This window comes from Sorex araneus, chromosome 1, assembly GCF_027595985.1.
Source record: "Sorex araneus isolate mSorAra2 chromosome 1, mSorAra2.pri, whole genome shotgun sequence".
Taxonomy (NCBI): domain Eukaryota; kingdom Metazoa; phylum Chordata; class Mammalia; order Eulipotyphla; family Soricidae; genus Sorex; species Sorex araneus.
This window is the reverse complement of record NC_073302.1, coordinates 415,687,648-415,712,852: the sequence shown is the minus strand read 5'-3', so window position 1 is coordinate 415,712,852 and position 25,205 is coordinate 415,687,648. Positions and strand designations below refer to the sequence as shown.

General features: G+C 40.5%; 1 protein-coding gene across 6 annotated transcripts in view; it reads right to left on the bottom strand.

Annotated features, from left to right (window-relative positions):
* Window positions 1-25,205, bottom strand: part of ST7 (suppression of tumorigenicity 7) — a 294,315-nt gene that overhangs the window by 74,400 nt on the left and 194,710 nt on the right. For 4 of the 6 annotated variants that reach the window (XM_055147437.1, XM_055147168.1, XM_055147191.1 and 1 more), the window contains exons 7-9: window positions 24,120-24,188; window positions 21,915-22,069; window positions 19,541-19,638 (exon numbers count right to left, since the gene is read on the bottom strand). In XM_055147437.1, coding sequence (XP_055003412.1) covers window positions 19,541-19,638; window positions 21,915-22,069; window positions 24,120-24,188 — 322 coding nt within the window. The remainder of the gene's footprint in view (window positions 1-19,540; window positions 19,639-21,914; window positions 22,070-24,119; window positions 24,189-25,205) is intronic. The other 2 variants (XM_055147250.1, XM_055147308.1) reach the window with 1 other exon arrangement.

Below are 25,205 nucleotides of genomic sequence, written 5' to 3'. Positions count from 1 at the left end.
TGGATATGCCAAAAACAGTAACAATAAGTCTCTCAATGAGAGACCTTACTGGTGCCCATTCGAACAAATCGATGAGCAATGAGATGACAGTGACAGTGATACAGAGTTCTAATATGTATCACATATCACCAAAGTCTAGTGCCATTACATTAGCCACTTGATCTCTTCTGCCTGTTTACATGCCTACTCCCAGCCTCAAACTTATCCTTGATATAGATGATCACAGTGCATAGAAGCATTCAATTTAATCTCCTGGACTCTCAGCTGTTTTACTTACTCAAAGTTTAGTAAGTAAGCACTAGACTTAAGCCACCCAGAGTCATGGTAGGGTCCAGAACTTGACATGATGACATTCAACATGTTCATCTAAAATATGCAATTCTCAAAAAAAAATATGCAATTCTCAGGGGGCTGGAGTAATAGCACAGCAGGTAGGGCATTTGCCTTGCATGCGGTGGACCCAGATTCGATTCCCAGCATCCCATATGGTCCCCTGAGCACCGCCAGGAGGAATTCCTGAGTGCATGAGCCAGGAGTAACCCCTGTGCATTGCCAGATATGACCCAAAAAGAAAAAAAAAAGCAATTCTCTGGCCAAAGTGTGCCAATCTTCAGTTATCTTATGCAACCATGGACACAGAATTTCTTCTTTGCGGCTGGAGCGATAGCTCAGTGGGTAGGGTGTTTGCCTTACATGCGGCCGACCTGAGTTCGATTCCCAGCATCCCATATGGTCCCCCAAGCACCACTAGGAGTAATTCCGTAGTGCAGAGCCAGGAGTAACCCCTATGTATCACCAGGTGTGACCCAAAAAGAAAAAAAAATTCTTCTTTAACTTTACTATGACTATCAGTGCTTTTATTTTTCTTATTTTATTTATCTTTTTCGGGTCACTATTGTTATCATTCTTTTTTTCCCCCTATTTCTTCTTCTTTTAGCTCCTGTGATAGAGTTTTTTTCCTGTCCTTCCAGGGGCTCCTCAGAAGCCATAGGACACTTTTCTACAATATGTCCATGTTAGAAAACCAGAGCACACTTTGTAACCTTCTTTCTTTAGCTGTATCTCTATATAGGTGATCGCACTCAACACTGTCGAGGAAGCGATAGCTAGATTATGAGAGACCTTGCAGGCCACTTTTATAGTGCAAATTTTGAGTGAAATCAGAAACCACTGAAAATTTTTAAGCCAAAGCAAGCCACAGGCTAACCTATGGCTCATTCTAGCTTCTTTATGAAGAGTCGATACAAGGTGGCAAAAGCGGAAAAATAAAAATGAGTGGGAAGGCTCTTGTAAATACACTTGTAGAAAATTATGACCAAGAGTTTGGCTGTGGACATAGTTAAGAAGTAGAACTCTAGGGGCTGGAGTGATAGCACAGCGGGAAGGGTGTTTGCCTTGCACGCGGCCAACCCGGGTTCAAATCTCAGCATCCATATGGTCCCCTGAGCACCGCCAGGGGTGATTCCTGAGTGCATGAGCCAGGAGTGACCCTTGTGCATTGCTGGGTGTGACCCAAAAAGAAAAAAAAAAGAAGTAGAACTCTAAATTTATCTTAAAGGTAGAGCAAACCCAATCTGTCCATATCATACGCTGCTGATTCTATATCCAAATATATTTCAAATCCATCTACCTTTTCATTAGCACACCCAATTTCAAACTCCCATCAGATCTTTCCTGAACTCCTATAAGTACTGCTTACCTAAATTCCCTGCTTCCACTCCCACCCTCTATTCTCAAGAGTGGAGCTAGTAAACTTATAAAAATATTAATAAGATCACATCCCTCCTGTTTTGTACTTAATAGTATCCTGCTGCCATCATAATGGAATCAAAATTCCTTATTGCTTCCTGGAAAATCTTAAATGACACAGCCCCTTCCTGCTTTTTCACTCCTAGGTCATTTCATTCTAACTTTCCGTTCATCGGAGCTGGCCTTTTTTTTTTTTTTTAACATTTCACCAAACTGTAATCTCAGAGACTCTACATTAGTGCTTTCTCTCCTCCACCCCCCCCCCAACTCTCTTCTCCCTCTTCACATGGCTGACTGTCTCCTTGAGGTCTCGGTAATAATACTATTACCTTGTCATGGACACCCTTCCAGAGTAATGATCAGATTAGCTTCCCACAGTTATCCACCATACATCATCCCTGATAACACTTACCAGCCTATGACTTTATTGTTCATATCTCCTGTCCTCCATTATAACTGTCCCACTGAAGTCATAAAAGTGGTGACTTGTTGTCCCCAATGAATTAGTGCCAAGAATTGGGTCTGGTTCCTTGCAACAATTTATTAGACATTTGTTTTTAGAAAAGAATCAATCCAAGACCCATTGTCTAAATACCTCCTTAACAATCCCTTGAGTTTCTAATGTTCTTGTATTTCTATCCCAACATCAACTGACCTTTGATAAAGCCAGATGTTCCAACAATAAAATCTGCCCCAACATTCAGGCCAACAAAACTCAAAAAAATCAAATGCAGAAAACCCCAAAACCTGTGAGGCTAAAAGAAAATATACTAATAACTAACCTCCACTGGGCTTATATTGTCCAATGAATGTGCAGTACTTCCTTGCATATGTCCTTCCCCCATTCTACCACTCCCCTCTTACTTCTAACTCACCTTCCAACTATCAGCAAATTTTTTTCATGTATGTACAACAAATGCAAAGTCGCTCGGCACCAGTCTTTTAATTCTTCATCCCCATTGCTCTACCACAACACCCATTTGTGTATCCTTCTAGATCCATCTAGGCATCCCTCCCATCCATGAAAGGGAGGGGGGAGTCCATAGAGGATGAAGTCATAGAATCCCTCCTTCAGTCAATCCTTTTCTCCTGTTCTCTGGAATTCATCACTATGCACTCCCTAGGATCTCATTCTATTAATGATCCCTTATATAAATGTTTACATCTCTTTTCTCAGTCTTGTCCCATCAACATTTAAAAAATGCTACAGACTTCTGCTTCCACATCATTTTCACATCCAGAAGATACACTGCCTCATTGTGAAGGGACAGCATAATGCAATCTGCTAGTGTCTTTCATATCTCAAACTTTGGGGACCTTGATTTTGCAAAACTACCATTTATTTGGACCTTAATTTTGCAAAACTACCGTTTATTTGCAAACATATTTTTTCTGTCATGAATATTCACTGACTACTTTGTGTGTGTTAAGTACTACACTAATAATTGTTTTGGATCAAGGATGCAACTAAGTGGTAGAACATATGTCTGGCATGTGTGATACCCTGAGTTCAATTCTGGTACCACAAAGGGGGAAAAAAACAAACATTAAGATCTCATTCATTCATTTTTCTTTCCTGATATGCTTTTCATGAAACAAACATTGAAAGTTCTTCATAACGACACTGGTGACTACTTTTGATGGAAATTTTTTACACTATCCTGCAATTTTATTTTCATTATCTCTTCTCTCTCCCTCCTCATCCACCTTTATCCTTTCTTTTCTTTCACCTATTCCTCCTCCATCTCCTCTTCTTCATCTCTCTCTCTCTCTCTCTCTCTCTCTCTTAATTCTTCCCTGGAACTTGTCATTGTCACTCAAGTCATCTTCTATTATGATCCTTCTCAAAACTTCCTCCAGAAGAGATGTCTCTCCGGAGTTCAAGGTCAAGTCAGTACACCCCACAACCAACTAGCGATTTCCACCTGAACAACTCACAGATACTGCAAAAGTACTGTATCTAAAATTGCAATAATTCTTCCCTCCCTGGTTCCATATTGGCTATTTATGTTTCCAGTCCCTAGGATTGGCAACACATCTCCCCAGACCCTAAAAGAAAAATCCAGATATCTTCCAAGACTACCACTTGCTTTCTCCCTCACAAAACACTCAACTCCCTGAAAGGGAAAACAAAACCAAAACACGTCCAATCAGTCTCCAATGTCTTTCAATTCTATTTCTTAAATCTCTAAAGTTGGACCTGGATTACAGTTGGGATTGCTCTATCAGAACTCATTAAACTAAGCCCCAGGCTTTTGGACATGAGCATTCTCTCCATTATTGAAGAATTGGAGCCAAGATTGAAAAAAGAAATTATCAAAGACAGGAGTCACATGTCTCTCTTTCTGGAAAAGACATATCCTCAGATACCATAGCATAAAATGAACTCTTAAACTTTAAAGAAGGACCAAAATGGGTTGTCCTGACTAAAATCTGGATTGTTTGAGAGTACCAGTTAGGAATTATTAGTGATCACATCAACTCAGTCTATTTAAGAAGACTTTATGCTTCCCATCACTGTAGTATAAAACGTGGCAAAGGACTTACAAATAGAGATATAAGAGTGAATAAACCGGTCTCACCCCTGCTCCCTCCAACAAATCTATTAAACTGGAAAAGTGCTACAAAAGAAGACAAATCTCTAACTCATAAATATAGCAAAGAGGGTAGGAGGAATGGCTGACAAGAGTCATAGAGCTAGAGATCTAGAAATATTTTTCATTAAACCATAGCAGAGGAGGGTAGAGCAAGGAGGGTTGCCCCCAACTAAATACCTGACTACAAACCTGGTGAGATGGTCATCTCTCCTCATCACCACGTTAATAGAAACAAAGTGACTGACTTATCAATAACCAGGCAAATGACTAAAGAAAAAGAGTTATTTGTTCATTGTGGAAAGGATTTTATGTGAAGACATAAATTCTCAGTCAAATCCTCTTCCTTTTGCAGTTGGTGAGATGAGGTGTGGAAGTAGTCAAGTGGCAAAGAAATATATTCTGTATTTTTGCATCATTATTTCTTTTATTGAATCACCATGAGATAGAGCATTTCAAAACTGTTCATGATTGTCTTTCGTCATACAATGTTCCAATACCCATCCCTCCACCAGTATAATTTCCTAGCACCAGTGTCCCCAGCTTCCCTCCCACCCCTTCAAGCCACCCCCCACCCCAGCCTGCCTCTACGATAGGCACCTCTTTTCTCTCTCTCTTTTTCTTTCTCTCTCTCATTTTAGGCATTATGGTTTGTGATACAGATGCTGAAAGGTTATCATGTATATCCCTTTGCCTTCTTTCAAGACTCAATTCTTGTCCAGAGTGATGACTTCCAACTAGTATTGTCATAATGAACTCTCCTCTATCTTAACTACCCTCCACCTCCCACACCATTGACCAGCCATTGACCAGTCCTCCTCATTTCCCTGCCTTGGATATTAGTTTCATACTTTTTTTTTTATATATCCCACAAATATACGCAGTCATTCTATATCTGTCCCTCTCCTTCTGACTCATTTCACTCAGCATGATACTCTCCAAGTCTATCCATTTATAGGCAAATTTCATGACCTCATTTTTCCTAACAGCTGCATAGTATTCCACTGTGTAGATGTACCATAGTTTCTTTACCCATACGTCTGTTCTGTTATTTCTTTTGTTTCCAGATTCTGGCTATTGTGAACAGTGCTACAATAAACATAGAAGTCAGATGGTGTTTCTGCTCTGTTTTTGGACACGCTGGGTATATTTCCGGAAGTGGTATTGCTGGGTCAAGTGGGAGCTTAATTTCTAGTTTTTTAAGAAAAGTCCATATTGTTTTCCAAAAAGGCTAGACCAGTTGGCATTCCCACTAGCAATGAATAAGGGTCTCTTTCTCCCCGAATCCGTGAAAGCACTGATTGTTCTTGTTCACTTGGACGTATGTCAGTCTCTGTGGTGTGAGATGATATATCATTGTTTTGATTTGCATCTACCTGATGATTAGTGATGTAGAGCACCTTTTCACGTGCCTTTTGTTTTGCACTGTTATTGAAAAGGAAAAACCTGGTGGCAGAGAGATAGTATAGCACAGAAAGTGCTTCCCTTAATTTTGGGCCACCTGGATTCAATCCCGGTACTCCACCAGGAGCCCTCAACACAGAGCCAGGACTAGACCCAGTGCACTACTGGGTGTGACGCAAACACCCTACCACCACCACCACCACCAAATAAATAAAATCTCAATGGTCTCCTTGGTCAGTGAATACACTTATAGGTCTACTGCTGCTAATCCCAAATAGCAATTATGTCTGTTTTTAGATCATTATCTCTCTTTTCATCTTAGAAATGAATGGCTTCACTGGCTCTGGTTCACAAAAGCAGCCTGGCGAACAGAAACTTAGACCTCAATATTCCCTCCACATCTCACAGGAAGAAAAGCTGCTCTAATATTTCTTTGCTATGCTGTGTGATTCTAGAATGGAGACAGTCAGGATTGAGTATAGAGTTTGGGATAAGCTTAATAACTGATCAAGAAACATCAATATAAATATGATTCATAGTTTTAGGGACCACAGAAAAAATATATTTTAAATGTTGATCTAGCATATGAATTCAGTGGGGAAGAAGATGAAAGGAGGAAAAGTGTCATATAGAACATAAAAGACAGTAAAAATAAGTCTAAATCAAAATAACTTAGGTAATAAACACAGTTGGGAAAAATATATCAACCAAAGGTACAAAACTCTCACATATAAGTGATGAGAATATCTGGCAAAAAATTTTACATACCTGAATGGCCCACTGAAAATAGATTGAGAAAACTTGGAAATAAACATATCATGCAAATATAAGTCCATATAAGCTAGAGTTTATTGGAGAGGGGAGAACTCCCCAGAAATTCTCAATAGGCAAGGAGCCCTCTCAAAGATTTGCAGCCAACCAGGCTGGTGGCCAACCTTGTGATACTGGGGAATCATGTGATGCCATGGGTCAAACCAGTGTCCTTGCATGCAAAGCATGTGCATTAGTGCCCACACTATCTCTCTGGTTCCTAGAGTAAGTTTTCTTAGACTACTGGACAAGTTAGTAGACTTACTTGCTAAAATTAAAGTTGAGAAGAAAATCCAAGCAGAAAAATAAGAAAAAGAAAAGAAGGGTGTTGATGTTCCATTAAGACAGAATAAACATCAACATGCATGCTTCTAACAAAATAGTTCCAGATATATCAAGTAACAACTGAACACAGCAATAAAAGAAACAAATAAACTGGAAATAAATATTATATGACAGAACTGACAGAATAAACAAACTAAGCTAAAATGTGAGGCTAGAATAAGATGTAGTAAGCTCAAACTAGCAAATGAATATGCACGTTATACTATAATCAACAGGAAATATATTCCTTTCAAAGTTATGACTTTCCAAAACTAACCATGAACCAAGCCCCGAGGAAACTTCCAAAAGTCTTCCCCCAAATCAAGATCACATATTTATGTTCTCTAAGCATAATTAAAAATATTCAATGAAAAGGAACTAAAATATTTTATGGCATAAATTTAAATTATAAAGGAATAAGAAAATACTTAAAATCAAATGGAGCTAAGTTGTTTTACTTAAGAAATTAGTAAAAAAAAAAAAGCAACACATAGGATGGAGGAGGGCAAAAAGGAAAATAGGCAAAAATAGTGCAACTATAGGCATTTTAATAAGTGGAATAAAGACAAAATCAACAAAACCAAGCCCAGACTAAACATGGAAAATAAAATTAAAAAGATTAAAATAATATAAAATAAAAGTGATAAAAACTTCAGTATAATATTCCTTTTTCTTCTTTTTTTTTAATTGAATCACCGTGAGATAGACCATTACAAAGCTATTCATGATTGGGTTTCAGTCATACAACATTCCAATACCCATCCCTCCACCCGTGTTCATTTCAAACCCTCCTACCACTCCCTTCCCACCTCACCTCCCTCCCCACCTGTCTCTATGGCAGGCACCTTTCTACTTTTTCTCTCTCTCCTTTTGTGCACTAGTTTGTGCATTAGTTTGCAATACAGGTACTAAAGTGTCATTAGATTTGCTCAGGGTGTTCAGTATTTTTATCAGGAAGGCACAACTGCAGTAGGGCTTTTTTGAACTGGGTGATGGTTTGGGGTGTGGACGTGAATGCCGGGACTTCTGGAGGTACAGGGAGGTAAGAGGAGGTAGCCCATCCCGACCCTGAGAGAGCTTGGAGATTTCAGTCACAAAACCCACATACCAAATTTTCAGTGGATTAATATCTCAGTGAAGTCCCCATCCTGAGATGGTGGTGCTGGAGTTGATTTGTGGGGGGGTGACTTCCAGTGCTTCCAGGAGCATAGGGAAGTCGGGGAAGGTAGCCCATCCTGACTCTAAGAAAGCCTGGAAATTTCACTCACAAAACCCACGTACCCAAATTTTCAGCAGGCTAATATCACACCCACAAACTGCCTCTGGCGCCATGTAATCCCATCAACAGCCAAGATCCAGAGACTAAAGAACAAAGCTCCAGGGAGCACGAAGACACATTCGCACATTCGCGTACATGCAACCTCTTATTGTCTAGTTCTCCCCCTCAGAGAACTTGGCAAACTACTGAGAGTATCCTGCCCACATGGCAGAGCCTGGCAAGCCCCCGTGGCATATTCAATGTGCCAAAAACAGTAACAATGATGGGTCTCTTTCCCCTGACCCTGAAGAAGCCTCCAATACTTGTCCGTTGGGAAGGACAAGTAAAGAGAGGCTGCTAAAATCTCAGGGCTAGGACAAATGCAGATATTACTGGTGCCCACTCGAGCAAATCAGTGACAATGGAATGACAATGACATAATGATATAGTGAATATCTCGGTGAGATCTGTCCTGAGACGGTCAGGGCATGGTGGCAATTTTGAATTGTGGGAGCAAGCAACTGCCCGGGGCTCTGTTTGGGCTAAATGGCCCTCCTCTGATTTACCCCAGTCTGTTCAGTCTTGAGCAGGTCCCAGATTAACTGCAGTTTTTGATCTCTTTCGAGACTTATTTACTAATGTCTGAAGCAAGGCGGATAAATGAGTTTGTATGGCTGATAGGGCATCAGATAGGGCTTCTGCCTTACATTTGGCTGAGCCAAGATCAACCCCTGGCACCCCATATTATTCCCCAAGTCTGCTGAAAGTAATCTGAGTGCAGAGTCAGGAGTAAGTCCAAAGTATCATCGGATGTGACCCACAAATCAAAACAAATAAACAAGGTTTCATTTAAAGTCTAACTCTAAGACTTGAGAGTTAATATTAATTGGCATTTACTTCTTCTTCTTCTTTTTTTTTGCTTTTTGGGTCACACCTGGCGATGTTCAGGGGTTCCTCCTGGCTTTTGCACTCAGGAATCACTCTTGGCTATGCTCAGGGCACCATATGGGATGCTGGGAATCGAACCCGGGTAGGCTGCATGCAAGGCAAATGCCCTACCCGCTGTGCTATTGCTCCAGCCCCTTGGCATTTACTTCTAAGGCTCACCTCTTCCCTATTTGTAAGTATAGTAGAAATCAACCCAGAAACACTCAATCACTTCAGGAACAATTACTGAAAATTAATATATTTCATTGTAACTTTGTCTTTAATATTATACTCCATCTGATAATCTAAAAAACTTGAAAGAAACCATATTCAAAACATTAAATTTTCATTTTCATCCATGCTTACAAAATAGAACTTCATTTCCATCAGTAATCAACCTTAACATTTATAAATAATTCATCAGCTAAGTTACCCATAATAACTCATGAAAATTTTTAGAGGAAAAAACATTATATAAGACAGAAATAATGTAATTTTAACAGAAATGCAGAGAGAAGGATCCAAACTAGAGGACCTAAGAACAAGGAAAAGACATAAAAGAAAATAGAAATTAACCCTAGAATATTTATTGAGGATTTACCTTCTAAGGGTTTCTTTTATCTACTCTAGAAAAGCATAATTTCTGTTGCAGAATATTTCTAAAAATGAATTTCAAAAACAGTCTGAAAAGGGCATAATCACTCACTTTCACAAATTGATTTCATGAAGCCTTTTTTCCCCATAAACATAAGTAGGCAAAAATGCAAATCATCAGTTCTCAGTGTTCCAAAAACTCTGATTAGTCCCAGTGGCGTTGCTTTCATTAGCAGTACTCCTCTTCACAAATCACTTAAAGGACACCCTCTTACTATTGATACTGTTGAACCACTTCCCAAAGGTCAGTGGCTCATAGGTTAGGATACCCCTAACAACCTAAAAGAGCCATATAATAAACATCCACAAAATGTTTTTTCTAAATATAATTCTTTCTAATTTACAATAATTGAAAAATAAATGTTACCACTTTTAAGGCAAGTAGGTGCAAAACACTGAGAATGATGGTCCTCAGCAAACCATGTATTTTACTGTCTGTGTCTCATGACAAAGTACTGTGCAGTATATAGGAAAGATAAGAAAAACAAATATCATCCCAATATAAGGAAAGCTCAAAAATCTAGTGAATGTCAGTTATCCTTTGCATACTTAAATATCTAGCTTAAAAAAAAACCAACCATATCACTTCCATTTAGTCCTAATCTCTCCTAAATGTGAATAACTGGACATATATCAAGAGTAAAGATAAAATAATTGTGAGAAAAAGGTGAAGTGAAATGGCACTACATTTTCTCAAAACCTGTATGCTAGCTTTAGCAAGATATTTCCTCCCATTGAACCCCTGTAAGATGCTGAGAAATTAAATATTCTATTAATTCTCACATGGAAATTTGGTAGAAATCAATTACTTGAAAGCCTCATGCATGTATAACTGAAGAAACAAAGGGAAGAAAGACTTTCATCCAAGAAGATAGTGAGAACACAGGAGAACACAAGACTAGGGATGAGGAAACTAAATTTTCTCTTTTTTTTTTAAAGAGTGATGCCATGTCTGGGAATATAAGAAAGACTGGAAGTTACAGATGCTTAGCTCAAAAATGGCTTTAGCATAGACAAAAAAAAAAAAAAACACACACACTTCCATTGACCTGATGTAGCTAGTGAAGGTTTAGAAAGGAAAAAAAAAAGTCCTCACAGATGATCAATATTGTTTTTTTATACTGTTTTTTACACATGATGTAGAATTGTGGGTTTAGTTATGTCCTCCAAAAAGACGTGTTCAAGTCCCAACACCCCAGACCTTTGAAAGTCACAATATTTGGAAACAAGGTGTTTTGTCTGTTCATTTTTATTCTGAGGATCACACCTGTCAGTGCTCCAGTGTTACTCCCAGCTGGGGACCTCGGGGTCACTCCTATGGTGCCCTGGGATCAAACCCGATTTCCCACATGCAACACATGTATTCTAGCACTTTGAGCTATCTCCTCTGCCCTAAATGTATTTCATTTCATCTACTGTTTTCTGGCAGTGCCAGGAATCAAACCTCACACAATACAGGGGAAGTGCTCTTTTGCTGAGTCACATCTGGCCTGGGAATGAGGTTTGAACAGAAGTAATTAAGACAAGGTGAAGTCATAAATAGATTTCTGAACCCAGTCTACAGAGTGTCCTTAAGAGGAGATGGAAAATTTAGATATTGACACAGAGGAAACGGGGAGAAGTCCATGTGAACATGGAGGTTGAGACTGGAGTTAGAAATCTACATGTCAAAGACTGTCAAGGATTATCAGCAAAACACACATTGCCTTACATGTATGTAGCTCTGAATTTGAAAGGATGTTTGCTTTTTAGCCACAGTGGCGGTGCTTGAGGGCTACCCTAAGCTCAATGCTCAGGGGTCACTCCCTGAGGCACCACAGCTTCCCCTAAGCAAAATCCTTGAACTCTTCAGCCTAGAGAAAGGATGTTTTCCCCCCTAGTCTTCAGAAGTGGATCAGAGTGATAGCACAGCGGGTAGGGCATTTGCCTTGCATGAGGCCAACCCAGGTTCGATTCCTATGTCTTCTTGGAGAGCCTGGCAAGCTACTGAGAGTTTCCCGCCTGCATGGCAGAGCCTGGCAAGCTACCTGTGGCATATTCGATATGCCAAAAACAGTAACAACAAGTCTCACAATGGAGACGTTAGTGGTGTCCACTCGAGCAAATTGATGAACAACGGGAGGACAGTGCTACAGTGCTACAGTACTTCTAGTTTCTAAAACTGTGACAGAGCAACTTCAGTTGTACACTCTATGGGATGTTTTCCCAGTAGTCCCTGAAAAATGAGTCTGACAATATAACTGAGTCAGAGATTGACATTCAGCTAAGACTTGGGTGGATTATTTTTTCCTTGATATCTATGTTTCCTATGTTTACTCCCATTTTCTACCTTTATTACACTTTTCTCTTTCGAAAGTGGTCTATTTTCACATTTCAGTTCCATCATCACAGGATTTAAAAGTTTTCATAATAATTTGCCAGTGCACTAATTAATAAACAGAGGGCTACAACCTTTCTATGCTCTCTGAATTCACAGTTTTACTCTACAAATGGTAGCCAAAGCAGCAGCATGGTGGGTAGGGCTCTTGCTCTGCACATGGCTGACTTGGGTTCTATCCCTGGCACTTCTTATTGTCCCCTGAGCGGGGTCAAGTGACCCCTGAGGGACTGGAGCGATAGTACAGCGGGTAGGGCATTTGCCTTGCATGTGGTCAACTGGGTTCTATTCCCAACATCCCATATGGTCCCCCGAGCACCGCCAGGAGTATTTCCTAAGTACAGAGCCAGGAGTCACCCCTGAGCATCACTGGGAATGACCCAAAAAGAAAAAAAAAAAGAGTGATTCCTGAGTGCAGAGTTAGGAGTAAGCCCTGATCACCCCAAAATAAAACAGAAAAACAAAAACAACAAGCAGCTCTCATGAGAGGTATAGGAAGCTTAGGGTTCTGAGACCTTTCCAGTGAGTTCTCCAGTCAAAATGATTTCTACCATGTATTTTTCTAATATTTTTCACTCTCACTCTCCCAAGAGCAACAGAGGTATTCTCACATGTACTACGTAATAGTACATGTATTTATGAACTTTGCAAACCACAATGTTTAAGTAACAAATTTTATTTAAAAATGTTTTTCAAATTTTCTAGATCACTTATTCCAAGTAGGGAATACTTTGGCCCCCAAAGGAATGTTAAGGAGTATTTGAAGACATCTGTGGCTGTCACTTTGAAAAGAGATGAGTATGCATGCAGCTTGCTCCTGGCATCTAGCAGGCGGGGGAGAGGGGGCAGGAGGGAGGGGTCGAGGCTGGTAGCTGAGAAGCATCCCGCAAAGCATAGCAGAATTCCACAACAAAGACTCAAATGTCTATAGAGGAATTTGCTCTAGAATAGGTCAAATAATGGGAAGCCATAGGAGCTTCTGGGTTTGTTCAAATAGGCCAACACCCCCATCCATGACAGTTTGTATTCATCAGTTCTGAGCAGGTAGATTAAAAGGCTTTACGAATTTGATTGTAAATCTAATTTACTCAAAGAAAGCAGGGGTGGGAGGTAGAGGAGGGAGTTACAACACAGCTAAAGCAGACAGGTATAAATTTAATAGAAAAAAAATAATCCATCATACAACAAATGTTAAAGAGGCAAATGATGAAAAACTACTTGAAACTTAAGATAAAGAAGGGGCCGGAGCAATAGCACCATAGGTAAGGTACTTGCCTTGCACGTGGCTGAGCAAGGTTCAATTCCTGGTACCCCATATGGTCCCTTGAGCCCAACAAGAGTGATCCCTGAGTGCAAAGCCAGGAGCAAGCCCTGAGCGTGTAGGATGTGGCCCCCAAACAAACAACAATTTAAGAAAGAAGAAAATGTAAATTCTTCCTATTTTGAATAATAAAGAACATCTTTATTTAAAACTTAAGAGTTCTTTTAGTTAGCTGTTACCCACTGCCCAAACATCCCTTTAGGAGAAAGATGCCTCCATATTCTTGACTGCAAAAGGAAGAGAATCAATGTGTGCATTTCGCTTTTAAAAAAAGCATTAAAATTTAAAACAAAGTGTTTTATTTATTTATTTATTTGCTTTTTGGGTCACACCCAGTGATGCTCAGAGGTTATTCCTGGTTCTACACTCAGGAATTACTCCTGGTGGTGCTTGGGGGACCATATGGGATGCTGGGAATGGAACCCAGGTTGGCTGCATGCCAGGAAAACACCCTACCCGCTGTACTATCGCTTCAGCCCCTCAAAGTGTTGTTTTAAAGAATTGAAAGCTGGGGGTTAGTCATAGTAAAGTGGGTTAATGTGCTTGCTTTGCACACAGCTAACCCAGGTTCAATGCCCAGCGCACGATAAAATCATTCAGGCCCTGCCAGAAGTGATCCCTAAGATTGTAGTGCCAGGAATAAACAAACAATTGAAAGCCATAAAGTTGACATTAAAGAACCTCTATGGATGGAATACTATGCAGCTGATGGAAAAGATGAAGTCATGAAATTTGCATATAAGTGGATAAACATGGAATGTATCACGTTAAGTGAAATGAGTCAGAAAGAGAGAGAGACAGACATAGAAGGATCGCACTCATCTGTGGAACATAAAATAACAGAGTGGGAGACTAACACCCAAAAGTAGTAGAGATAAGAACCAGGAGGTCTGCCCCACAGTTTGAAAACCGGCCTCACATGCTGGGGGAAAAGGCAGCTCAGATAGAGAAGGGAACACCAAGTAGAGGATGTTGGGAGGACCCATTCGGGTTGAAAGATGCAAGCTGAAAGTAGACTATAGATGGAACATGAAGGCCACTCAATACCTCTATTGCAAACTACAATACCCAAAAGGAGAGAGAACAAATGGGAATGCCCTGCCGCAGAGGCAGGATGGGGTGGTGGGGGATGGGGTGGGATGGTGAGAGGGATACTGGGATCATTGGTGGAGAAGAATGGGCACTGGTGGAGGTTGGGTAAATGATCACTGCATGACTAAACACACAAAAGTTCATAAGTTTGTAACTGTACCTCACAGTGATTCACTAATAAAAAAAATTTTTAATTAAAAAAAATAAAAGCTTATTTCCAATTGGAAAAAAAAAAGAACCTCTGTGGGGCCAAAGAGATAGTATAGGAGTATATAGGGGTTAAGGCATTTGCTTTGCATTCGATCAATCTGGGTTCTTTGCCCTGCATGTGGTCAAGAGGTCCCTACTACTCAAACTCAACCAGGGAGGTCACTCCTAAGCAAAGAACCAGGAATAGTGCCTTTAGCACTGCCAGGTAGGGCCCACAAACCAAATTAAAAAAAAAAAATAACAGAGCCTATGTCTTTTTACATCAGAGTATTTCACTTATAGTGTCAACAGTTCATCATCTGTATCAGGGCCTTCCTGGAATTCCTTTTCATCCTTTCCAGTGTCTTAGCCATTAACAGCTTTCCTTGCTCCTTAAGGAATTTCCAGAGAAATGTTCAAAAGACTTGCTGCATGGAAGGCACTCTGACTTTAGTATTTCTATTTCCACTTTAGGATCTCCTCTCAGGACATTTCAACCCATGCATATGGAGAAAGGATGGCTAGGTCTCAGCGAAAAATTAAATCCTTCTGTCTAAATGCATTATCAGCAGGCCTCCTGGAACCCTGCGTGCTGTTTTCTCAGAGGAAGCTTCCCAGCCATTTGGGTTATGTGCCTGTTGTTAGAGGGATTAACAACAGGCAAGTCCCTCTTCAGGCAGACTGTGACCTCAGAGAGTCAGGCCTGATTGACAACTGTCCCCTAGTAGGCCGAACAGAACCAGCCGCAGCTTTTCCAGGAGAAGTGTCCTCATCCTCTCCTCCTGCACGGAGGGTGCCGGTGCATGCTGAATCAGGCATTTCTGAAGGAGAGACACATGTTTTTCCTTAAAAGATCACCACAACTGACCATGTCCCTCAATGGCCTGTTACAATAGGAGGAACCACATCTACTAGACTCGCCAGGAATCCAGTCAAAAGGCAGCCATATCTAGTAACATGACTTTTTTTTTTTTTTAGAAAAGCCACGCGAGAGAGAAACACATACAAATATGTATTGTGCTGTGTGCACGGACACAAATATAGAGAAAATGAGAGGTTGCTTGACTGATACACTCAAGAAACAAAAAGAAGTCAGATGCAGGCGATCTGCACATCTGGGGATTGTCAAGAAAATGGAGGGCATGCTTCTATAACGGGGAAGGCGGCTGGTGGAGGTGTAAGCCAGGTCTACTTATCTGTGCAGGGTGTTTTCACATTGTCATTTAATTCCACCAATCTTGTCAGTGACCCTTTCAAGTAAGAGTCAATACTGCCAATGTACGGACTATGGATGAAAAACCCCAAGCAGAGAAGTGGCTGTCCTGGATACAAAGCTAGTGAAGAATCAAGCTGACTTCCACCCAGGTTTGCTGACTCCGTTCCCAGTTATTCCTCCACTGCACCCCAGACATTCCCTCTTTTGGATGAGGTCAACAAACAGAATCACTGTCACTGTATCACTGTCATCCCGTTGCTCATCGATTTGCTCGAGTGGGCACCAGTAGTGTCGCCATTGTGAAACTTGTTGTTACTGTATTTTTATTTTTTATTTTTTTTATTAATGAGTCACCGTGAGGGTGCAGTTACAGAGTTTCGTGCCTGTGTTACAGTTATACAATACTCAAGTACCCATCCCTCCACCAATGACAATTCTTCTCCATCGATGGCCCCAGGGTCCCTCCCTTCCCCCCACCCCGTGCTGTCCGAGCACCCCCTCGTGACAGGGAATTCCTTAATGTTCTCTCTCTCCTTTTGGGTGACATGGTTTGAATGGAGATACTGGGTGGCTATCATGTTCAATCCATAGTCTGCTTTCAACCCGCCTCTCCCATCCTGAGTGGATCCTCCATTGCACTTTGGTTGGTGTTCCCTTCTCTCTCTGAGCTGCCCTTTCCCCCAGCATGTGAGGTCAGCTTCCAAGTCGTGGAGCAGGCTACTATTCTACTATTCTATTTTATATTCTGCAAATAAGTGCGATTTTTCTGTGTCTGTCTCTTTCTTTCTGACTCATTTCACTTAGCATGATACTTTCCATGTTGATCCACTTATATGCAAAGTTCATGAACTTGTTGTTACTGTTTTTGGCATATCCAATACGCCACGGGTAGCTTGCCAGGCGCTGCCGTGGGGACAAGATACTCTCGGTAGCCCCTCTCTGAGAGGGGCGGAGGAATCGAACCCAGGTCGGCCATGTGCAAGGCAAACGCCCTACCCGCTGGGCTACTGCTCCAGCCCAACAAATAGAACCATAAATATAAAATAATGTTTATCAAAAACAAAATCTTAGAATTTTGGAGGCTTGGGTTTTGGTCTTTGAGTTTGGGGCTATGCACAGCAATGCTCAGTAAACAGGATGGAGCAGGGATCTAACCCCAGGCTCCTGGTGGCCAAGCAGGGACCGCAGCCCTTCGACTAGGCTTCCAAGGCCCCAATGCATCAATGTAAATCATGTGATAAAGGTGGTAGAAAAAAAAATAAAGCGAAGCCATGAGCTACTTTTCTGATGAAACTGTTGAAGCATGCAATAATAATTTTTGTTGATCACCAATATCTTTATCTTCAGACAAGCCTGTTCCAGGCAAATTGAGGTTGAAGGAGCCATAAATATGAAACACCGTGTTAAAGAATGAATATGGCTGGGTGGGGCTAAGATAAAGAAATACCCCATATTTTATAAAAATTCTCAGTTCTTTCAAAGGGCTGACAGATTCTCTTCACTCCATCCAGGGAAGGAATTTCCGCAAGTTCAAAAGCTTGAGAGCAAGTCCGTGCCTTTGTAGCAATCCCCTTTATTTATGATTAGCACTTACGCTCCATAATAGACATTCTTTAAATTCTTCCTTCAAGCAGAATAATTTAATCCTGAGCGACCCCTTTGCAGTGGCATTTCCTCAGGAGCGTCTACCACCCTCAGTCACAGTGATCTTGGAACCTTTCTCCTTAATCTTCTCTCACTCCTCAGATCTGCAGACTTCTACCCTACTACTAATCAGCGGGGTAGCCAGAACCAAACACAGACCTACTTCACATGGCGAAGCGTGACATACAGAGAGAAGACAGGAGCAGGCCTGGTGTGCAGGGCCTCCAAAAAGAACTTGGAATTAATTCACACGAATAACTGCCCTTCCAGTTGATGGTGCCGATGCCACCTGAACCCCTCAAGCTCTCCTGTACCAGGCTCACCATCTCGCCTTAGACATCGCGTGGCTCAGCATGCCAGGCATGAAACTCTACGTGTGATCCCTGCTGGAACTCTATGCGTGATTCCTAATGGTCATCGCCAGCTGTTTTGCAAGATTCAGACAAACTGATGTCGGCGGGGCATGGAGAAACCACAGCGGTGGCCTCAGCGTTGCTGCCTGCCCCGGCCGGCCGAGTCACAGCGCCATCAGACATAGAGCCAAAGCGGCAGTGCGTGCAGTGGCTCATGCACTGTGGGGTGCAGTCAGCCAACCACCAGGTAACCAGGGACTCGGTGCAGGTGTTCAACCTGGCGCAGACCCTCCACGATAGATAGGGTCCTGCTCTGCCAGCTGCTTAACAACCTCTGGGCGCACTCCATCAACCTCAAGATCAACCTGAGGCCGCAGATGTCCCAGGTGCTGCCCAGAGACACAGGCAGGTGCGTGTTTGTAAAGGCAGTTAGAGGCCGCCCTAAAAGCCTCAGACCCTCTTGGAGAGCCTGGCAAGCTACCTAGAGTATCCCGCCCGCAAGGCAGATTCTAGCAAGCTACCCGTGGCATACTCGATATGCCAAAAACAGCAACAACGACAGTCCTCATTCCCCTGACCCTGAAAGAGCCCCCTATGTGCCATTGGGCTACACTAGCACACGACAGGGATGAATGGAGACGTTATTGGCACCCGCTTGCAAACTGATGAACAATGGGATGACAGTGATACAGTCAGTGAACTGCCCTTCCAGAGACAAACAAAAGAGGCTCATAGAGCTCTTCAGCCCTGCTCTGAAGCCTGAAAGCTTGGGTAAGAGACAACTTGTATTCTGCCCCTTGTTTCTTTCCTTTTCCATTTTAAATAAGGACATTGACTTACATATCCTAATTCAGAAAGACAAAAGAATAAGGCCCTGACAATGGTTTTCTCATAGTATTTTTTAAAAGACAAGGGCTCACAAATAGAATTCACACTACTGCCAGCTGCTTTATGAAAAGTATTTCATATTGAAGAAAAGAAGGTGGGAGTAAAAGTTCTTCAACTGGTTTCTCTTAAAACAAGAGTTAAAGTTGCATAATAATATCGTCCCTCAGTTCTTTCTGTTTTAAAACTCCTATTTCTTCTCTTTTTATGTCAACGACTAAAATATTCTTAATTCAATAATCTAAAAAAAAACGCTTAAAATGAGTACACTAAGACGATGGGTTGTAGTTCTATTAAAATCTTCTCTGTAACTAAATATAGAAGAAATGTCAGAACAGATGATTGATCTTATTCTTGGTTTCCTACTACCAAACCCAAAGGTTTCCTAATAAGAACATCAATTAAGGTTGAGGATTTAATTAATTTAATTAAATTCTATTAAACACTTTTCATGGACTATCTCTTTTAATCTTCGTATCAATTTAAAATAATAATTTTCAGTAAAGTTATTGCTATCCGTATTTTACAGATGGGGAAACCTGGGCTGAGAAAAGTTGGGTCATTCTCCATGCTGACTTCATCCGTAAGTCAGGCGCTAGAGCTGAACCCCAGTCTGGTTCCGGCCCTCAATGGCCAACCACACCATCACTGGTCTTCACCAACGATGATTCATTCAGTGGCTCCATCCTCCTTCACTGAGCCGAGCGCACTGCCACTATACCCAAACGCAAATTCCGACTCACATCTCTCATCATTTTCACTGCTTCCCTTGTCCTCCCGAGTCTTCTGGCACACATTGCTAGCCTTCTTTTGATGTAGACCAAGACATTGGTGTCTCGTCCTGAAGAGGGAGATATAAACCAAAATTAATTTTTTTTTTAATTTTTAAGTAAAAAAAAAGGGAAAAGAGAAAAGAAAGAGGTGGGGGGGGGAGAAGGGGGAGAGCTTTCAGGTGAGCAGCAAGAAAAAATTCACTGAGGTCTCTCTTTTCCATGCTCTTACAGGAGAGGCTCAGAGAGAGCAGACTGCCCCTTTGGCTTTTCCTTGCAGCCAAGAGCACTGACAACCTTGCGAACAGAAAAATGCAGAGGGAGGAAAGACAAAAGACTTAGACTTCCAAAGGTCAAATTATGTGACTGATTACTAGCCCATGCTCTTGAGCTCGATGCTGAATATCTGATAAATAAAATCATCTGCCACGGAGTGCTGGAAAAATGATCATACCCACATTGCATGCAGTTTACAAGCAAGGATTCCAGCATCTTCAAGGGCGCATGCTTTTGGTAAAGATACAAAGAGGTGAATCTCAGGTTGCATCCTGATGAACTACTTTTTTTTCCTTCTTGACATTAAGTCTGGAGAAGCCTCATCTTGAACTTCTGTTTCATATTATTCTTTCCCTAACACTAGTGACATCATAATCATCTCCAGGTCCCCAAAGCAGTTGATTTTAGATGGCAATATAACACATTCCAGATATGACAATAGAGTATGCAACAAAATGAAAAACTACCCTAGTGTTAGAGGAAGCATTGACAAGCTAAATAGTTATAACAAGAGTCACTAAAATGGCTCTTAAAAAGTACATTAACAACTTCTCATCTTAATCTTTTATTTAATTATACGTCTATTTGGATATGTTTCCAGACCAGTGAGAACATGCATGAGCTTAATCCTCAATAAAAGCACGATGTTTTAGAAAAATATGACACACCTGTTATAGATTAAGTACATGTATAATATGCAGCTATTAAAAGATGTTAAGACAAAAGTCCTAACATTTCAAATTTTAAACAATGAGAACAAGATGTGTGCTGAAAATTTGCCAAGTACCTACAAATTATTTTAAAGATGTGATTATATTTTTTGGATAGATTTAGGCAATAAGTTGAAAGAATTTAATTTGCAGAAGAAAATAAAGAAAATTTCTTAAATTGTATTATAGGGTATGTAATTTTACTATTAATCCTCATTTAGTTCACAAAATAGACATTTACTACAGAGGTCTTCAAAGTTCATTGTGTTACATATAATTTTTAAAAGATAAGCTAGAGAGAGTGATTAGAGACCTGAACATCATATATACTTAATTGAAAAATAGAAAAACTTCTAGACTGATGCTGAGCTTCTGTACTGTACCTTTTTCTTTCTACGACCAATTTTAATGCTAAAAACAGAATTTTAAAAATATTTGTAGATATAAAAATTTACGTTGTATATAATTATAAAATATCAAAAATAAAATAGAGGCACTCTTACTCTCCAACTTTGAAGAAGAAAAACGAGATAAGAGAAATTCCACGTTTGGAGAAACATCCATAGTTGGATTGGACTCTAAAACACTCCCCTCCCAAAAGAACCATTCAATTTCAGCTTAAACAGCCAACAAATTGGCAAGTCAATGGGCTAATGAAGTTCCAGAATTCATTTGCTGTATGAAAATGAATTAAGCTATTCCCACAAAATATCACTGACTCGCAGTTTGATATGGTGAAAAGTAGATGTAACTGCTTTTAATGACCTAACTTAAATAAAGTCATTATTTGAAATGCTAAAACATGAACTAATTAAGGACTCAAGGCTCTTTTTCTCTGCCCATGTGCACTAGTGCTTCTTAAACAAGAGCTTAATACTGACGCAACCATCAATAACTGTTATATTCTTAATTGTCCTATTTCAGGATATTTTGTTAAAGATTCATAAGATTTTTTTTAAATTCCGATAATATTATGATTAGTTCAATCTATTTTCCCAATTACGAATTAAAAGCTATGGCACAGGGCAGCAAAGACAAGCAGAAGGATGGAAGAACTCTGGGGCGAGCCAAGGCTATCCTGTAAACTCACTGGTATTTATTTCTGAGGTTAGAATCTACTGGAAGAAAAAAAAATTGCTCACAAATGAGAACAATAATAAAATAATACATGTACTGTGCTCTAATGAGAAGGAGAAATTTTAAAAAGAAAAAAGACCAAAAAATCAGTATTTTTTTTTTCACCAAGGAAACTAGCAGTGTGAGCCAATAGAAACACTTATTCAGTGGCGTTGCAATTCTATTCTATTGCAGTGTCCTTGCAAGTTCGATCCTCCAACTTGTCAACCTGCAGAAAACCTTACTGTGTTGGGCTTCATACTGGGATCCATGATGCTGCAGCTGCTGAGAGCGCCGATAACAGCCATCTCCAGCCTTCAGGGCCTGCTTAAACAGCTTTTCTGCTTCAGCAATGGTCGTTGCTTCCTCCTCAGCCAAGAGAATATAAGCAGTGGCACACCTGTCCATTCAGATAATAGCTCCCATCAGTAAGAAACGCGTGCACACACATCACAATGCCTGTCAGCATACATGCAGAAGGGCAAGGAACTATGCCAAAACATGCAGAGTGGCCAGCTGGTTCATGCACCCCTGTTCGTGGTTGTGAACACAAAATAATGGTACGAAAGAAACATCTGTATTTTAGCTTGCAAGGTAGGATGTGTAATGTTAAGGAGCAGGGGGCTCACAGTATGAACTCGGCCCCTTATTAGTGCGTCACTTTGGGGCAAGTTATTACTCTGCCTCCCTGGGGGGGGAGAACAACATGGACTCTCTCTATTTGCAGTGTTGTTGTGAAGGTTAAGGAGGGTGATGCATGTAAAGTGCTTAGTACAGTAGCCAGCATGTGGCACATGCTCAGTAAATGTCAGATAATGATGGCAATGATAACAGAGCCTGCTAAAAATCTCCCTCCGACACGCAAAGTAAGAGACACTATAAATAAGTCTACTTCTATTTGCTACACCCAGATGCTTATTAATTTAAGGATTTCTTCGGAATTAGAAATTCATTCGGTTAGGTAAGCAACTCATTGGGGAAAAAAGCAGTGCTTCATTATAGTAGCACTGGTTTTCTAGGTCAGAGAAGAACATTAGAAGAACCTATGGATAAAATTCTTTGTGAAGAAGCTAAACAACTGATTCAGCCTCTAACTAACAAGAACAAAACCTCACGCCTTTAATCCTAATAAATAGATGGGGGTGTCAACCATCCAGATACCTGTTACAAGTCAACTCATTAAATTAGAAGTAGGGTACCCACAATTTATATTAGTAACAATTTATCTCCTAGATGGTAGAGGAAACTCTACTGGTTGTTTAGTATATATTAAGTACTGTACCAGGCACTTAACATATATCATCTCATGTAATCCTTCCAACAAGTCCCTAAGATAAGAAGCCAGAAAAGTTAATCAGTACACTAACAAATAAGGGGAAACCTTGGGAGATGTGCATCTTCCAAATCATATAAGGAACAACTCTCTACCAAAGAAAGGGAATGTAATAGGGAAATGGTGAGGCCAGAGCGGATCAGACAGGTTCTGATCCATAAAGATCCCTGTGCTTTCCTTCCCCACTGCCTCTCTTGTGGTCATTCCCCTACTTATCAGAAGCTCCATCAGACCACAAGGGAGAAAAATCAGCAGAAATCAAAACCAAAAGGTGCTTTCATTCTTTGTAAACCATCATAATCAGATAGGAAAAGGAAGCTAAATTTAACAGTTAATGTGAGGTTTGGGGTTATTCAGTTATCCCTGAGGAAAGGGTCTTCAAAATTCATTATCCAATCCCTTGAATTTCAGGCAGGACAAACCAAAGCAGCTTTACACTTAATATGGGGAGGTAGGAAGAAAAAAAGGTCTGGAATTTAAAATAAACAAATAAAAAGCTGTAAAATCAGTTACTATGGAGGGCAGTAGATTCGAACTGGGAGAGATGCTGAAACTAAACTGCCCAGTGATTCACTCGAGAACTAATAGGCATCAGCAAGCAACATTTAAGGTTCCAGATGCCAATATATAAAAATGGGTCGAGGGTAATGAGGTGAAATTTGAGATTATTATTATACTGAGTGATAAATACTCTATCAGAGGAATTAGCTATAAGACTACAGTGGGAAGGGGACAGTGGTTGGGAAATCAAGATGCGTTGGGGCTAATTTGTTTGCTTGGTTTGTTTATATTTCAAATAGCATTCTTAGGAGGAGAGGCAGAGTAGCACAACGGGCCAAGAAAACATATATCTATGTGGAAACGATGAGTCCAGGGTAGAAACATGCTAAGAGTTTGTGAGTGGAGGAGAAAAGGAAAGAGCAATAGAAGTGCCAATGGTTGGGGAGTACAGAACAGACCGCTCAGCTGGATGGAAGAAATAGATGATGCATCCTCGTCACAACACAATACACATACAAAAGCAAGAAAGTATGGTGATGGGGGTGTCGACCATCCAGATATCTGCTAGAAGTCTCGTTTGGTTAGAAGTAGGGCACCGGACAGGTTCTTGACTTACTTTGGTAACAATTTTATCTCCCAGATGGTAGAGGAAGCAATTAGGGGAACTTCAACTCTGGACCTAATTCTGACCAAGAAGAAAAAAATAGTTGGTGAAATGAAAATTGATAGAACATTTAGAGAGAGTTACTATGTCATTTCGGAGCTTAGGTCATCCAAGAGGGTAAGGTAGACTTCAAAAAATTCAAAGAAAAGAAGCATGATTTAATGGTATGAGACTCAGAAGGAAAAAAAATGATTTAAAGGGGTTAGGTAGCTTCCAAATGTCCAATTGCAACTGCAGTCACAAATAGGAAGAAAAGAAGGGTAGCCAACAAGCAACATCAGGGCTGTAGAGATCTCTCATAAAGTCAGATGTTCAAAGGACATGTGAAAAAGATGGAAAGAGGCCATGTAATGAAGGATGCTAAGAGGGTGAAATGAACTTGTAAGAATGGCAGGAGAGCTAAAATTCCTAATTGGTTGAAGTTTGCAAAGCAAAATAAAAATAAAATAAAATGCTACAGAGACAACAACTATTCCTTCTTTTTGAATTATGTCTAAGGCCATCTGACCACACCCCTTTTCCCAAAACCATCACAAAACAAGCAAAGGACAAACAACACAACAAAAACAATGCCTAAACAAGGGAAGTTTATAGTTACTAACATCAGATAAAAGGGAAAAGCAAAACTCTAACTCTTACATAGCACCTGGCTTCTCCATCAAGTAAAATGACTGTCAGAGAGAAAAGGGAAGAAATTAAAGCTAAAATGAATAAAAAGATGCAAGACAGAAAACAGATGATCTACTCTAAGTGAATCCCTAGGCTGGGATGGTGACATCCCAGGAAACCAACAGGCACAGGAAGGCCACGGGACTGCACTCTGTGGAAATTTAAGGAATCACAAAGAATGGAGAAGCACAAAGAAGATGAGATGTGAAATGCAGAGTGAATGCTCAAAAAGGAGAAAGAGGGCAGACTCCCCAGTCTGTGGAACTTGGATTGGGAAATCCAAGTGCTTGGAAAGATATTCTAATGGATTATTAAAGGGATGATCACTAGCATTTAAAAAAAGAAAGGTAGTGAACAACCGAAGCTAGT